At 34.9% G+C, this 13,894-nt stretch overlaps 1 protein-coding gene across 1 annotated transcript; it reads left to right on the top strand.

The window, feature by feature from the left end:
* Positions 1-381: 381 nt before the first annotated feature.
* On the top strand, positions 382-13,223 carry LOC100247674 (small GTPase LIP1). Its single transcript, XM_002264537.4, has 7 exons — positions 382-857; positions 2,633-2,724; positions 2,864-3,005; positions 7,617-7,921; positions 9,941-9,994; positions 10,080-10,210; positions 12,763-13,223. Exons 1-7 carry the CDS (start codon positions 764-766, stop codon positions 12,950-12,952), a joined length of 1,008 nt encoding a protein of 335 aa, XP_002264573.1. The 5' UTR covers positions 382-763; the 3' UTR covers positions 12,953-13,223.
* Positions 13,224-13,894: the final 671 nt, after the last annotated feature.

Genomic DNA, 13,894 nt, shown 5'->3' with positions numbered 1-13,894 from the left:
AAGGATTCTATTATTACCTTACAAGTTAATCCTTTGGTTAAAGGATTTGCAATATTCTTTTGATATTTTACAAAATCAAGTTAATAGAATTATGTTGAGATTTTATGTCTCTTTTTCTTATTTAGAGTCATTCAACTTTTGTACATGTCAAGTTCAACGTTGTAAATTCAAATTCCAAAATAAAATCCAAGAAAATGTTTACCTTTTATTATTATTATTATTATTAAGACAACCTAGTTTATTTATTTATTTTAAAAAATCTAATAAAAATGGAAATTAAAAAAAAAATCAATATAAAGTCGTTGAGAATTTTTTAAATTTGTATTTTGGGTTGTTTTATAATAAATAAATATTTAAGGCGGTCAATTACTAAATCCAATTGAAATCGCATGGACTATATAAAAATGACACGTATTTTTGGAACACCACCTGCAAAGATACCGGGAGAGAAGGAGAACCGAAATTTACCTGAGAATTTGGAATGGGAGGAAAAACCAGAGATTTCAAAAACTGGGTTCAGCTATGAAGAGGATCGATGGTCTTCCTCATTGATTTCTTGAATTGGGTTGTCGATTTTTTCTCAAATCTTAGCCTTTTTTGTGCATTATAAACTGGAATTGGCAATAGCCATCTGGACCTTTTGCTGTTCTTCATTGAAACAGTGGTTTTTTTGGGCGCCCAATTGATCTAGAATCGTCCAAAACTCGTGGGTCTTTTTTATTTTGATCAGAAGGCAAATTGGGGTTAGGGTTTTGGGAGAAAGATGTTTTGGAGGGAACGTGAAAGAGAGAGTGAAGAGCGTAGTGGCGGTGGACCGCCCTTTGGGCAGGTTCGGGTGCTTGTTGTGGGAGACTCTGGTAGGTGATTCTTGTTTGAACTCTTCTGTTTCACATTTGAGTTTTAGTTTAGTTTAGTTTCGACAAGTTTGATTATCATGTTTTGTTTGTGTTCTGAGGTGATTGGTGATTGTATTTTAAAGATATTGTGCTTGATTCCAATCGGAAAATGCAAAATGTGGAAGACAAGATAATGATGTTGAATTTGTATGAAGATTGCTTTGAACTGTATTTTAGGCAGAAAAGATTCACTGCAATATTGAACAACTACCCAGTTTGTAGCACTCCTCTTGCTTATAACCATGATGATTTCTTGTTACTAGTTCATTTGGTTGGCATTTGGTGCAGATGGTGGAATTATTTTAGAGTATTTATCTCTCATATATTGTCCTCAATTCCCTAATGTCCTACCCCTCATGAATTTGCTTATTTCTTGTTTTGTTTTTTCTTGTATTGCTAATCATGGTTCTACTGAATCAAATTTGTAACTACTGGGATATTTCCACTATTTGGGGTTGAGTTCATGAATCCCTGTTTGCTTGTCGAAAATGATGTAGAATGGGTGACCAGGCAAGGCTTACACTGACCTATTTTTGACCTGTGGAGCCTTATGCTTGTAAGTTTTTGGTGAGAAAATCATTTAAATATTTAGTTTTAGATTGATTGGCCAGGTTATGTTTTGCTTCTGCTGGCCTAATCTCTCTTAGGAGCTAGTAACTAATTTTTGTGGTGGAAGAAAAGAATATTACCTGTTTGGAAATTATCACAGAAAACATGCTAGAAAGGCGAAACTCAGCATGTAGGCTTGGTCCCTGTCTTGATAAAATTAGAAATCACAATTCTGGAACTTAAAGTCTAGTTGTTTATTGGATGTATTACCAAATGATGAATATTTAAGCCATTTTATCACAGTTAAATGATTGAAGGAGACCTGAGTGAATAGAAAGTCAATGAAGGGATTGACATGTTTTAATCGAGTTAAACAATTAAAGTATCCAAATGAGAAACTTGTATGAAACTTATTGTAGTGTTGATACTACTAATTAAGTCAATTGTGCCCCTTACAAACAAATTCTAGGAGAAGATACAAATGTAATCTACTTTCTATTTTTCTGAGAATTGGGATACATATAATATTTTAAAAAGCACAATTGTGACTGACAAGAAGTTGTTTTTTATTTTCAAATTTTCAAGATTTATTGCTTATGAAACTAATCTTAATATTGGCACTACCAGTTAAGATGATTGTGTTCCCTTACAAACAAATTCTAAGACAAGATACATAATGTAATCTACTTTCTATTACAACAGAAACAATTGAATGGGAAGTTAAGTCTTAACTTGGAATGCTGCCATATGCTGAAAACCTTTTGTAATTTGTATGTTGACTTGAACTGTCTTAAATTACATACACATAACTTAATTGTGAATTTATTTGATTAATTGATTAATCTATCAAGTCACACCAAAGTTGAAGCTTTCAGCTTCTCTGCAAACATCATAAAGTCTGGGAGTCTTGGTTCAAAGTAGATCGACGAGATTATCACTAGAATATCTTCATTATTGGTTAAGTGCTTCTATGACAACATTAATCCATTCTCAAGCATCCACATAAAGGAAGGATCTATAAGCACAAATATGACCTGAATAAATCATGATTGAGTTTTCTTCTTAATTTTCCCCAGTGCAAAGTGTTTTTATATGATGTTTCAACATATCTCTTTACTCAATTTCAATTGTAAAGCCTCTCTTAGACTTCTGACTAATTGCACCTTGAAACTTCAAACTGTTGGTAGGTGTGGGAAAAACTTCACTTGTCCATTTGATCATTAAAGGTTCTTCAATTTCCCGGCCTCCTCAAACAATTGGGTGTATGGTTGGTATAAAGGTGAGGGTTTATGGTCTCTCTTTTTTTTTTTTTTTTTCCTCTTCTGTTTATCTTTATTTATTTGTTTATTTCTCAGAGGCAATTTGGAGTAGTGGCTATAGCATAAACTCTTCACTAACTTTACCATAGCCTTATCCAGCATCTCACATATGGAAGTTCTAGTAGCTCTTCCAACAGCAATAAAGGCAATACAGAGAGGGATTTCTTTGTTGAACTTTGGGATGTTTCAGGACATGAGCGATACAAAGATTGTCGGTCTCTTTTCTATTCACAAATCAATGGTAAGCCTTTATTTCCATTCTTAATTTCATATTTTATTGATAAATAACATTGCATTGGATTTTAATGTAGGAGAAAAAGTATAAGAATGTAGATAGAGTTATGGATGTAGAAGAAGTTTATTGTCATGTGGATAGAGTTCTTGATGTACAAAAAGTTCTTGGTCTTGAGTCACACATTGTCCTCATTGACTTGATGGTTATGGGAATAAGGACCTTAGATTCTCTTAGCAAATTTTGTTTTTGAAGATTGTTCTATTTACTCTTTTTGCTCTACTTCTTATTGGTAGATGTTTTGTATTTATTTGTCATTTTTTGTTGTTTATACTGAGGGGTTGGGTTGAGGTTGCTCCAAGTCTTAGTTAAGGTCCTCTTTCTACTTTGGAGTTTATAATTATGGTGGATGTTTCAAGCTATGTTTTTGTAATCGAATTGGTTATTAAATCGAAAAAGTTGCTAGGTCACGGTTTAATGGTCAAACAGGTAGTTAAACTGCTGTTGAATAATGACATCATTATGACATCATAAGTATATAATTGATGAATTATTGAAATTGAAAATTATTATAAGAAATTAAAATGATAAATTCTAGTGAAATTTTGACAACATCTCTGTTTGTTGGGTTATTTCACAAAATTTTCCCTAATAATCTTGAAGCGAAGTGCTAAACACATTGGGCATTTTAATGTTCCTTCAATTTTGAAATCAAGAAAATTCCACCCTGCAGTAATTTGCTTTCTAATATCTTATATTTTTACTTTTAAAATCTCAAGATCCTAACTCATATCAATCCCAAAGAGATAGAACAACAGTAGTGGGGAACTTGGAACTTGAATGCTGATGCAAAAATATAGTCATGGTTTGTCTCCACAAATGTGATTATATCTACAAAACTAAATTATATATTAATCTGTTGCAAAAGTGTTTCCTATTATCTATAGTTATCATATAGTTATTATGATTCTTGTTATAATTAATTAAAAGGAGTCCCATTTGGTGGTGCACAGAAGTTGAACAAATTTTGCTTTCTTGATTTTTGACCAAATCAATGGAAATACTTAGAAACTCATATATGTCATATGCCCTCTTGATTCATGACTTCTTAAATCTTTCAGCAGTCCATTAAATATACATATTGTCAATAATATTGTACATTGAAAAAGAAAATATACCCATGTTCTTGGTTTTTCCATGTTTTCTTTCTTAGAGAACATCATTTAACACTAGAACCAGCAACAATTTTTATTTTTATTTTTCAATTTCCGCTCCCTCTATTTTTGAATGAGTGAACAACTATCCTTTGCATCCTAGTTCTACGTCCAACTGCGCAGTTGGACTTCTGACCACATGCTTGCTGTCAAAGCATTCTATGTGATTGAAAATTTTAGTGTCTGATGTCATTAGGTGATGGTGAATGTCACTGTAAAAGATTTTTTTCTCATTCTACTCGATGAAACTCCGTGATTCTGGCTCAACCAAAATCTCAACTTGAAAAAAATGTGAAAGCAGAACTTGGAGAATAGAGCAAACTGCAACGAGTTCGTTGCTATGAGCAGAGAGAGTTTATTGATCTTCCAAGTTTCCAAAGAGCAAATGGTAAAGCATTAGGGTTCTTGTGCAAATATTGGGATTTTGGGGATTTGGAGCATAGAACACAAGGCTGGCTGCAACAGCATTGTTTTATTGAAATCCTTCAAAACAGCATCATTTTGGATAATTAAAGCTTAAAAATAAATAAATAAATAAATAAATCAAAGGATGTGGAGGGAATGATCCTTCCAAAATTGACTGGTTCACATTGGTCAATGGTCCAACCGCTGGTTCACACAATTCAAGCCCTGTTCAACTCCCAAATGTCTCAAAAGTGGCCCAAACCGGGTGAGGGTGCTGGTTGACAGTGTGATCAGTTGAATCGGTCACTCCAATCAGGTTTCTAAATCATTGGTTCTGAGTGGAATGATGATGAGAGCATTAGGGTAGGGAGGCCATATTTATTTCAGTTCATGGTCTCATTAAGGACTTTGAGGTAGGGAGGAATTGCATTAGGGTGCCCAACATTCATTTTTGAGATGACGCCATCTTCTTTTGAGGACTAAAATAAACATGGCCTCTAACATTTAAACTCATTTGGGAAATAAGTCTTCAAGCTAGCGTTAGGCCCTAAGGTCAGCATAGACAACAGTACCTTATCAAGTATCGGGGATTAGTAAGGAACTTAGTTGTAGACTTGCCTTGTGGTGGTGATAGTTTTTAGGAAGGGCATTGCTTTTTGTTTGCTCTTGTCTTGCCTATATCCCCACATACTACCTTCTATTTTTCAAGATAAAAAATGATATTGCATTTAGGATAGAGAGATTTAGCAAAATTTTCTTTGATTTGATTTTCAGGAAGATAAGAGATCACCTTATATAGATTGAAGTTAGATCTGTAAGCCTAAGTGTGAAGGAGGGTTTTGGTCTTGGAGGGGTCTCCTTGAGAAATGGAACTCTAGTGGGAAGGTGGCTTTAGATGTTTCTTCTGGAGAGTGGGTCATTATGAAATCCATCATTAGAAGCATCTATTTTCCGCACTCAAATAAATGAGAGGCCAACTTTGTTGTTGGGTAGTCAGAACCTTGTCCCTGAAAAGCTATCTTATTCTCCTATATTTCTGATTCACTCATTTGTTTGTTGTCCTGTTGGTGATATGTTGAAGATCCAACTTCAGGAGGAGCTTTGGGGAGGGGGCCAAAACCTTTGCTTTAAATGTCCCTGTTTCTGTTTTATCTCAAGGGTTTGAGATTTTTCTATCTCTCTTGTATTAGGCCAATCTTGCTCACCCCATTCTTGGAACTTTGGGTTCTGATATAATTTAACAGATCGCTGCACTGTTCATGAGTCAGATGCTGGATATGTTAATAACATATATTTTACATCTCATATTATCCTTTTCATTATAAGCTAATTTTTGGAAGGTTTGTCTGTCATGGGTTGTGCCATTTTTTTTTTCTTGAGTTTGTATACTATCACAAGCATAGAAAAGTAAAATGGAGCGTGCATTTGTACAGTTCTGTTGTCTTTCTGTGAAGGATTTAAAAATCCAAGCCTTTAGGGTGCAAGGGAGGATGAGGATAAAGTGGTGTGGACAAAATCTAGAAGTGGAGTTTTCTCAGTCAAGTCACACTATTCTATTCTGGAGCCCGAAGGTTCTGCTTTGTTCCCTTATGATAATATTTGGAGAGCGTATATGCCTCCTAAGGTAGCTTTCTTCGCTTGGGAAGCTTCCTGGGGCAAAATCTTAACTTTGGAGCAACTCCAAAGGAGCGGGTACTCTTTGCCAAATAGGTGTTTTCTTTGCCTTTCTGAAGCAAAAACGGTGGATCACCTTTTACTTCATTGTGTTAAGACGCGGACATTGTGGAATCTTCTTTTCTCCCTCTTTGGTGTGGCTTGGGTTCTCTTGGTTCAGTTAAGGAAACTCTCCTTGGATGGCATGGAGCATTTGTGGGGAAAACTCGTAAAAAGGCGTGGCAAACTTTATGTATATTTTGGTCAGTATGGAAGGAAAGAAATTTGTTGGCTTTTGGGAATGAGGTGCTTTCACTCCAAAGGCTGAAACATTCTTTTGTATGTAATCTTTGGTCTTGGGTTAGGGTGTTTATAGTTTTGAGCCCTTGTTCTCTTGTTAGCTTTTTTGAGTGGCTAGGCTCTAAGTAAGGGTAGGGGTTGGTGTTTCTTTCCCCTTCCTAGGTTTTGAGTCTATGGGCTGCTTTTGTATACTCCCTGTATACCTAGAGGGCACTAGTTTGGTGTTTCCTCTTTCTGTTTATTATATTTCTCTTTACCTATCAAAAAAAAAAAAAAAGTTTTCTATATAAAAAAATGCAGATCCTCTTTTTGCTTGTTAGGCTCTTGGATTTAGTGTGGCCTTTTGCTACACCTATCACACAGTAGCAGCTGTGTGATATCTAGCTTGCTTCTGTTTCTATTTGCAGTAGTCAATATTTTCATTATTAGTAAAGAAGATTTGTTACAAGAACCATGTAACAAATGTCTAATATAATACGTCAAAACCAGGAACTAGAAAATTAGAAATAATGTGACCTGCACTACAGAAATGAAACTATACAGGAAGCTTACTTATGACTTGGGTAGCACAGGTAATAAAAGATGGGACGCATGTTTCCAAATTTTAGGAATTATGGTTGCTGAGAATGCAAGAATGATTAACATCTGTCACGAATGTGCCTGAAATGCTTTCAAAGCATTATAAATCCCACTTTGAAGCTCAATTCCTTGGGAGATGTTTCCCACTTTATGAATTTAACATTTTGTGAGGACACTGACCTAGATGTAAATGTTAAGCATGAATACAAGTTTTCAACACAACCATTTCTAAAACGAAAGAATATGCAGTATGGATCTTGATGCTTAAAATTATGTAACATGATATAAGTTCGTTTTTCTTGATGAGCTAAAAATATTGAAAGGAAAAAAAAGGAGGGGAATGCTTGCAGAGCTTAGGTTTCTTTCCAGTTTAATAATTTTTCCAATTCAAACCAATCAACCACTTATAAATATCTATACAGTAAAAATCAGTTCTTTTAGATCCTTTTTGCTTGAAATTTATGTGCAGGTATCATTTTTGTCCATGATCTCTCCCAAAAAAGGACAAAAACAAGCTTGCAAAAGTGGGCTTCTGAAATTGCAGGAAATGGTACATTCTCAGCTCCTCTAGGATCTGCTGGTCCTTGTGGCCTTCCTGTCCCATTCATTGTTATTGGTAACAAAGTAGATATTGCGACAAAGGAGGGCCAAAGAGGAAGCAGTGGCAATCTTGTTGATGTTGCTCGTCAGTGGGTTGAGAAGCAGGGTTTGCTTCCATCTAGTGAGGAACTACCTCTGACAGAGAGTTTTCCAGGAAGTGGGGGCCTTATTGCTGTAAGAATTCTCACTTTAGTGTGACTGCATTAGAATTATGTGTCTGAGAAGTTTTCTTGTTTCATTTTTTTAAGTCATCATAGGAAAAACATTTCACTATTCAAACAGATGTTGATATGTAATTTATACAGTTCCAGGACATAGGATATGTTGATCAAGCTTTGATGAAAATTAATTTGCATGAATCTGGTTTATGAAGAACATTCTACAAAATTGCAGGGACCCAAGCCAATAACTAGTATTTTTGTTGATGGCAAATGGTTTCAAATTTCTCCACATGTCTTGCCATCAAATATGTCCTTTCCTAAGTAATCACAGCACCTTTTAATATCAAACATGTGTGAGATTGCAAGACATCAATTTCAATGGATCTTGTACATGTGTGCATCCATTGTTATATGTGCTTACACAAGGACATATGTACCTGGATTCATGCTTGATTTTGGATTAAGTCTTAGTGTAAATACACAAGGGACCTACAAATATAACTAGGTAAATCTTTCTGGTTGAATGGTTACCTAGTTGATTTTGTTGGACTTCTTATGCCCCCTGAGTTTTGGTATTTTATCTCAGGGATGGGAAGCTAAAAAATTCCCACTGCAATGTTTTTGGTTTACACTTTATACACCGCACATTTTTTTTTTCTTTTTTTTTTTTGAAGATTCTCTCATCTTTCTTCCTCTTTTATGAATGCATGCTTATTAATATAATAAAAGTATAGTTTCTTATGAGAATGAAAATTAATTTCATTGCCCAGCAGCCATACTTGAACTTCATGTTCATGCATTATGAGCATCAAATTCTGTAAAGTTTTGCTCTCTCCTGAATTTCAAATGTATTGACCCAAATGTAAATAAGTCCCAGAGATATGGGTCCATGGGAGTTTCAGTGTTCATATTGACTCCGGCAATGTTGTTGAAGAAACCAATGTATGGAAATTTGTGAAGTACTGCTCAAAGTGAAATCTAAAAGAATGCTAAAAGCCTAAGTGATGTATTAATAGAAAAGAGAACTTGTAGTATAGCAAATTATAAAAACAGAGAATATGACACTTTTACAGGGCATATATCCTAATTGGCAAGTATATTATGATTCACTAATTTTCTATCTGTCATTCATATATTATCTTTAAGACCATCTTATCTTATAGTACACCAGTAAATTAGACAAGAAAATATTCTTCTCAGAAGGAAAAGGGGAAATCCTTGTTTGTGTGTCAGGACTTCTATAAGAACTTCTAACTTGCACTTGTGGCTTGCAAGTAGAATATTGGCATCCAATAACCATTGAGACACCATTTAAGCAGTCTTTACAAATCATTTTTATGATTTAAGTAATTATAGGCAACTTAATTCTAATTTATTCTCCCTTGGGAATGAACTGTTACTTTTTCTTTTTCTTTTTAAAACAGAAGTTAGAACATGAACTGTCAAAATGAGCTACTATGATGGTCCAATATTTTCTCTGTTGCCAGAAACTGAGAATTTTAAAACATTGAAATGTTACTGTCAGAATTTCAAATTTTATCAGCAGAACAGTGAAATTTCAGTGAATTGATTTGCATGCAACTCAATAAAGGCTTATCTCAACAATTGGAGTCTGAAAGCCAAATGATTTCAAAGGGTAATATAAACTATCAGTGGGACAAGATAATGGAAGTATAGATATGTATGACAAAAATGTCAATACATGTATTGAACCATTAGGTGATTGTATATTATTCTATTTTTTAAAATTTTATTTTTTATTTCTAAAATTTCTTGTTGAGGTTGCAAATTGGAAGAGAGCTTGACATAACCAGGTGAGTATTAAACTTAACTGGTTTTTGGACACTTCTATCAATGAAGTGGAGTGTCGTGTGGCAAATGGTGTTCTAAGTTAGCTGGATAATGTGAAATTCAACATAGTACTTTTTTGTTAAAAATACTTGTATGATAGGTGAATTGGCTATTTTTTATTTTCTTGTTTCTTTATCAGTTGGAAACATATTTAAAATTTTCATCTTTTTGATTTCTGAAGGCTGCCAAAGAAGCAAGATTTGACAAGGAAGCTGTGAAGAAGTTCTTTTTAATGGTGAGTGTTTGGTATTGCCTGTCATGAGGGATTATTTGCATATGGAGCAATAATTAGTTCAACTTTTTTGGTTTTTGTTTTCCAGTTGATCAGGAGAAGATATTTTTCAAATGAATTACCTGCACCAAACCCCTGGTCTAGTTCACCATTTGAAGGACCTGCCCCCCACTCAAGTAATAATTTGAGTGATGATGATGTCTTCCACATGAATACAAGGTAATGCTGAACTAAACTTCTTTTATATAATATTTAATGCTGTTATATGATGTTTATTTAGTTTCAGAGTATTCAATATGTTTTTTATTTTTTGGAAAAAAAGAACAGAAATAACTGCAATGGAATGAAATTAAAGGTACTAGAAGAGAATCCTTCTAGAACTAATAAGGTTTTGATAAAAACAAAAAGGGAATATATTGAGCCCTAATGCAAAAGAAAAACTAGTTCCCTATAATGGAAGTGTGAGGTTCCCGGGGCTCCACAAGGATGTGATTTGTTGTTTGGGAAAAAGGCATGGGGTACAGTTTTGACCTTGGATCAACTCAAAAGAAGAGGGTGGTCACTAGCAATATATCATTGCCTAAGCAAAAGTGAAGAGGAATTAGCTAATCATCCTCTTATCCATTATGGGAAAGTAAAGAGTTTGTAGGTTTTGTTCTCTATATTTGAGGGATCTTAGGTGATTCCTAAAACAGCGAGAGAAATGCTATTGACTTGGCCCAGGAACTGTGTGGAAAAGAGTGGGAAAGCTTGGAGAACTATCCTTTTATACCTTTTTTAGGGTCTGGTTGATGGTTTATTCAATATACCCATTTATTTGACTGGCGATTTTAAATAGTATTCTTCTCATCACATTTTTGGAAGATTTTGGATTTGATGTGCTTCAAATGTTTAAGTCACAAGCATAATGAAAAAAAAAAAGAAAAAAAAGAAAGGGGTTATAGAAAGAGCAACTCTTTTTTTTTTTTTTTCCAAGCAGATGTTTTGTGAACTGGTGCGACCTCCTAAAAATATGCTTTTGAGCAGATATGGAAGGCAGTAAAAAAATTGTCTGGGAAATGGGAATTTCGGAGTTGATGTAGAAACAAGTCTACATCCATTTCTCAAGGAGCTAGATTCACTCTGCATGCATCTTGTAGGCTGTAAAAGTGTGGGGGGAGTTGGGAAAAAGTTTGAAATCGAGCTCAGCAGTTCTAAACTTTCTCATACATCATATCCTAGAACCAGTTGTTGTTTTTGTTGGTGATGGTGGCTTTGGTGTTATTTATTTATCACCATATTATTGTGAAGCTCAAAAATGTTATTGTTCCAGCTTTCTGAATTTTTTATTATTTTGGAACAGTTCTATGAGGAGTTTTTTTTTTTTTTTTTCGTGTTCTTGTGGTTGGATTGGGACTTGTGGCTTCTTGTTGGCTTCGAATTACAGTGCAGATACTACATTTATACAGGCCACTTTCGATTCTCTTTAAGCAGGGAAATTCAAAGGTTGCATGATGCTTTTGGCTGGTTAAGTGGTCTTTTTAGCTTAGAAATTTTAAAGGTTAAGGGCATGAAGACAACACATATTTGTGGAGAACTTATGGAGACAACACATCGTTTGTCGTTTCAACGATTTCTACAGACTAGAATTGGAAAAAGGGGAATATGAAACAATCCAGTTTAATCCCTCTAGATGTTGAGAAGGAAAGTCAGATTCTTTCTATGTTTTTGCTATTGACTTCACTTACTGGAGCACTTTTCCACTTTATTTTGTGATTCTTTCTTACAATAGATAGCAAGAAGGTGCTGTTTTGAGCACTCCATGAGATGCTTCAAGTGGTTCTCATTTGCTTGAGGGATGTTGGCAAATTCACTCTGCTACTTTCTGGATTGAGTTCTATTTATTTGTACTTGGAGTAGATTTAGAAATGCCGAGGTGATGCAGGGAGCCCCTTTTCAGTGTTTACTTTTAGCTTCTATTAGTTATGGCTAATTTAAGGGCGGAGATTCCTGGGTATCATTTTGGAAAGAAAGGATGACATATCTTGAGAAACTGCAGGTCTGAGCAAGTCTGATTCCCATCATTCTTTTGCTTTAGCTTGAAACTTATTCAGATTTAGATTTGTTACAGGCATGCAACTGGAGATTGTGGAGTGTTGTAGTGGCAAACCCACATCCCCTGGATAGTGTTGGACTTGGGAAAGCGGTCTGAACAACAGAAACTTCACTGCTGACGCTGTTGGATGGAGGCAAAGTTGGCAATTCAGTCTGAAGTGGTAAAACCAACTAGTGAGAATGAAAGTTGGCTGGAGTGGGCGATCAATGTTTCTGTTCGTCTTGTTTATAGACCTTTCTGCATGTAGCATCATTTATAGCTATTAATTGCCTGTGATTGCCATGAAGGCATGTTTGGAAAGGATGACGGTCTTTTTATCCCATAATGCATGGCAGTCAAGGCAACAGTTGCCAATGCATACAATCAAATCTGTGGAGAGCAACATTTTTTTTTTTTTGTCTTTCTAGGAATAGTTTCTCAGCTGGTCCAAGGATCACCCATGGACAAAGCTTAGAATTTGCTGGGAGGAGGTCCCTCCCTTCCTCTTTTGTTCTTTTCTTATACCTACTGGTAATGAAGAACATATCAAGAGGGGCAAAAGGCAAAATGACATGATAGGCTTGGCAATATCTAATGACACTTCATTTATTTATGATGTATTATGAACTTTTATGCTTGTCCATTTTACTATTACTAGATGGATTCTGATGGTACCAGCCTGTGTCATTATCTGCAGTTTAAGCGGCGACCCTTACAAGTACAACATTCTTCCCCCACTCCCAGCTCGGAATTATATGCCTCCATCCGCTCAACGTCCTCAGCAGCCAGTCTCCATTTCTGACAACTACAACCTCCCAAGATTCACACGAACTGAATCTCCAAATAGCAGCAACTCAAGATCAAAGCGGGCAGATATTAATATCTGAATAGGCAAGGCTTTTCTGCAAACTAGATTCAAGGCTCAAGGAAAAAGATTTGCTTGTTGGATCAGAAAGGAGCAACTAGATTGTCTTTTTGTTGATTCATATTTGGGTTCCCAGAGGGGTTTCCCTCTGAGTAAAGCTGATTTCTTCTCATTCTGTTGGTTGCTTGATCTCTGTATGCATCCCATTTTTGTGCCCCTCTAGTTTGTGATGTGGGTGACTGTATAATGATTGATTACCTCATTTGAAATTAATGGCAATTAATTTTTACCCACTTGTCTTTTGCTGCCATTACAGTATCGCATCTGAAACAGTGATAGGTGGCTTTTAAAACCCAGTTCTATAGAGCTGTCATCCCTAATGGGGTTTGAAACCTACCAAGTTTATATACAACAAAAACATAAAATTGTAAATAAAATATAAATATTTATAAATAATAAATATTATCATTTTTTACGACTTTTAATACATCCAAATTAGGTGGACCATCACTTTGGTATTAAGAACCCGTTTGGGAGTGATTTTAGAAAGCGTTTTTATTATTTTTAATATTTGAATGATAAAAAATTTTAAGTATTAGAAATATTAAAAATATTTTTTAAAATCACTATCAAACGAACTCTAAATGTATTTTCAAGTTAGTAAACCGTTATCAGAATAACTACTGTCATAGGCGCAAAACTCTTATATAATTTTTCACATGAGAGCTGCTTAGACACTCCTCTAAGTCAACCTTCCAAAACGCACATAGATTGAATCAAGAAACCCACACAAGCACACACCCAATTATAGAACACCAATCCCAACTTGTATTTTATTGATACATTGAATAAGAATACAAAACACGAATTAGCAAGACTCCCATAATAGTATTGGTGAGTTCACGTTCTCTCTAGACCCCTCTGAATGTGTGGGTAGATTGTTTTCATCAATAAAGCAATTTTA

This window comes from Vitis vinifera, chromosome 18 (assembly GCF_030704535.1).
Source record: "Vitis vinifera cultivar Pinot Noir 40024 chromosome 18, ASM3070453v1".
NCBI lineage: Eukaryota > Viridiplantae > Streptophyta > Magnoliopsida > Vitales > Vitaceae > Vitis > Vitis vinifera.
Note: the sequence above shows the minus strand (reverse complement) of the source record. Positions and strands in the feature narration are given on the sequence as shown.

Bases quoted from the DNA above. Each gene is read 5' to 3' on its own strand.
- LOC100247674 (XM_002264537.4), top strand. From the start codon at position 764: ATGTTTTGGAGGGAACGTGAAAGAGAGAGTGAAGAGCGTAGTGGCGGT. The intron at 7,922-9,940 runs GTAAGAATTCTC...TGATTTCTGAAG, and splicing joins GAAGTGGGGGCCTTATTGCT to GCTGCCAAAGAAGCAAGATT. The intron at 10,211-12,762 runs GTAATGCTGAAC...CATTATCTGCAG, and splicing joins GTCTTCCACATGAATACAAG to TTTAAGCGGCGACCCTTACA.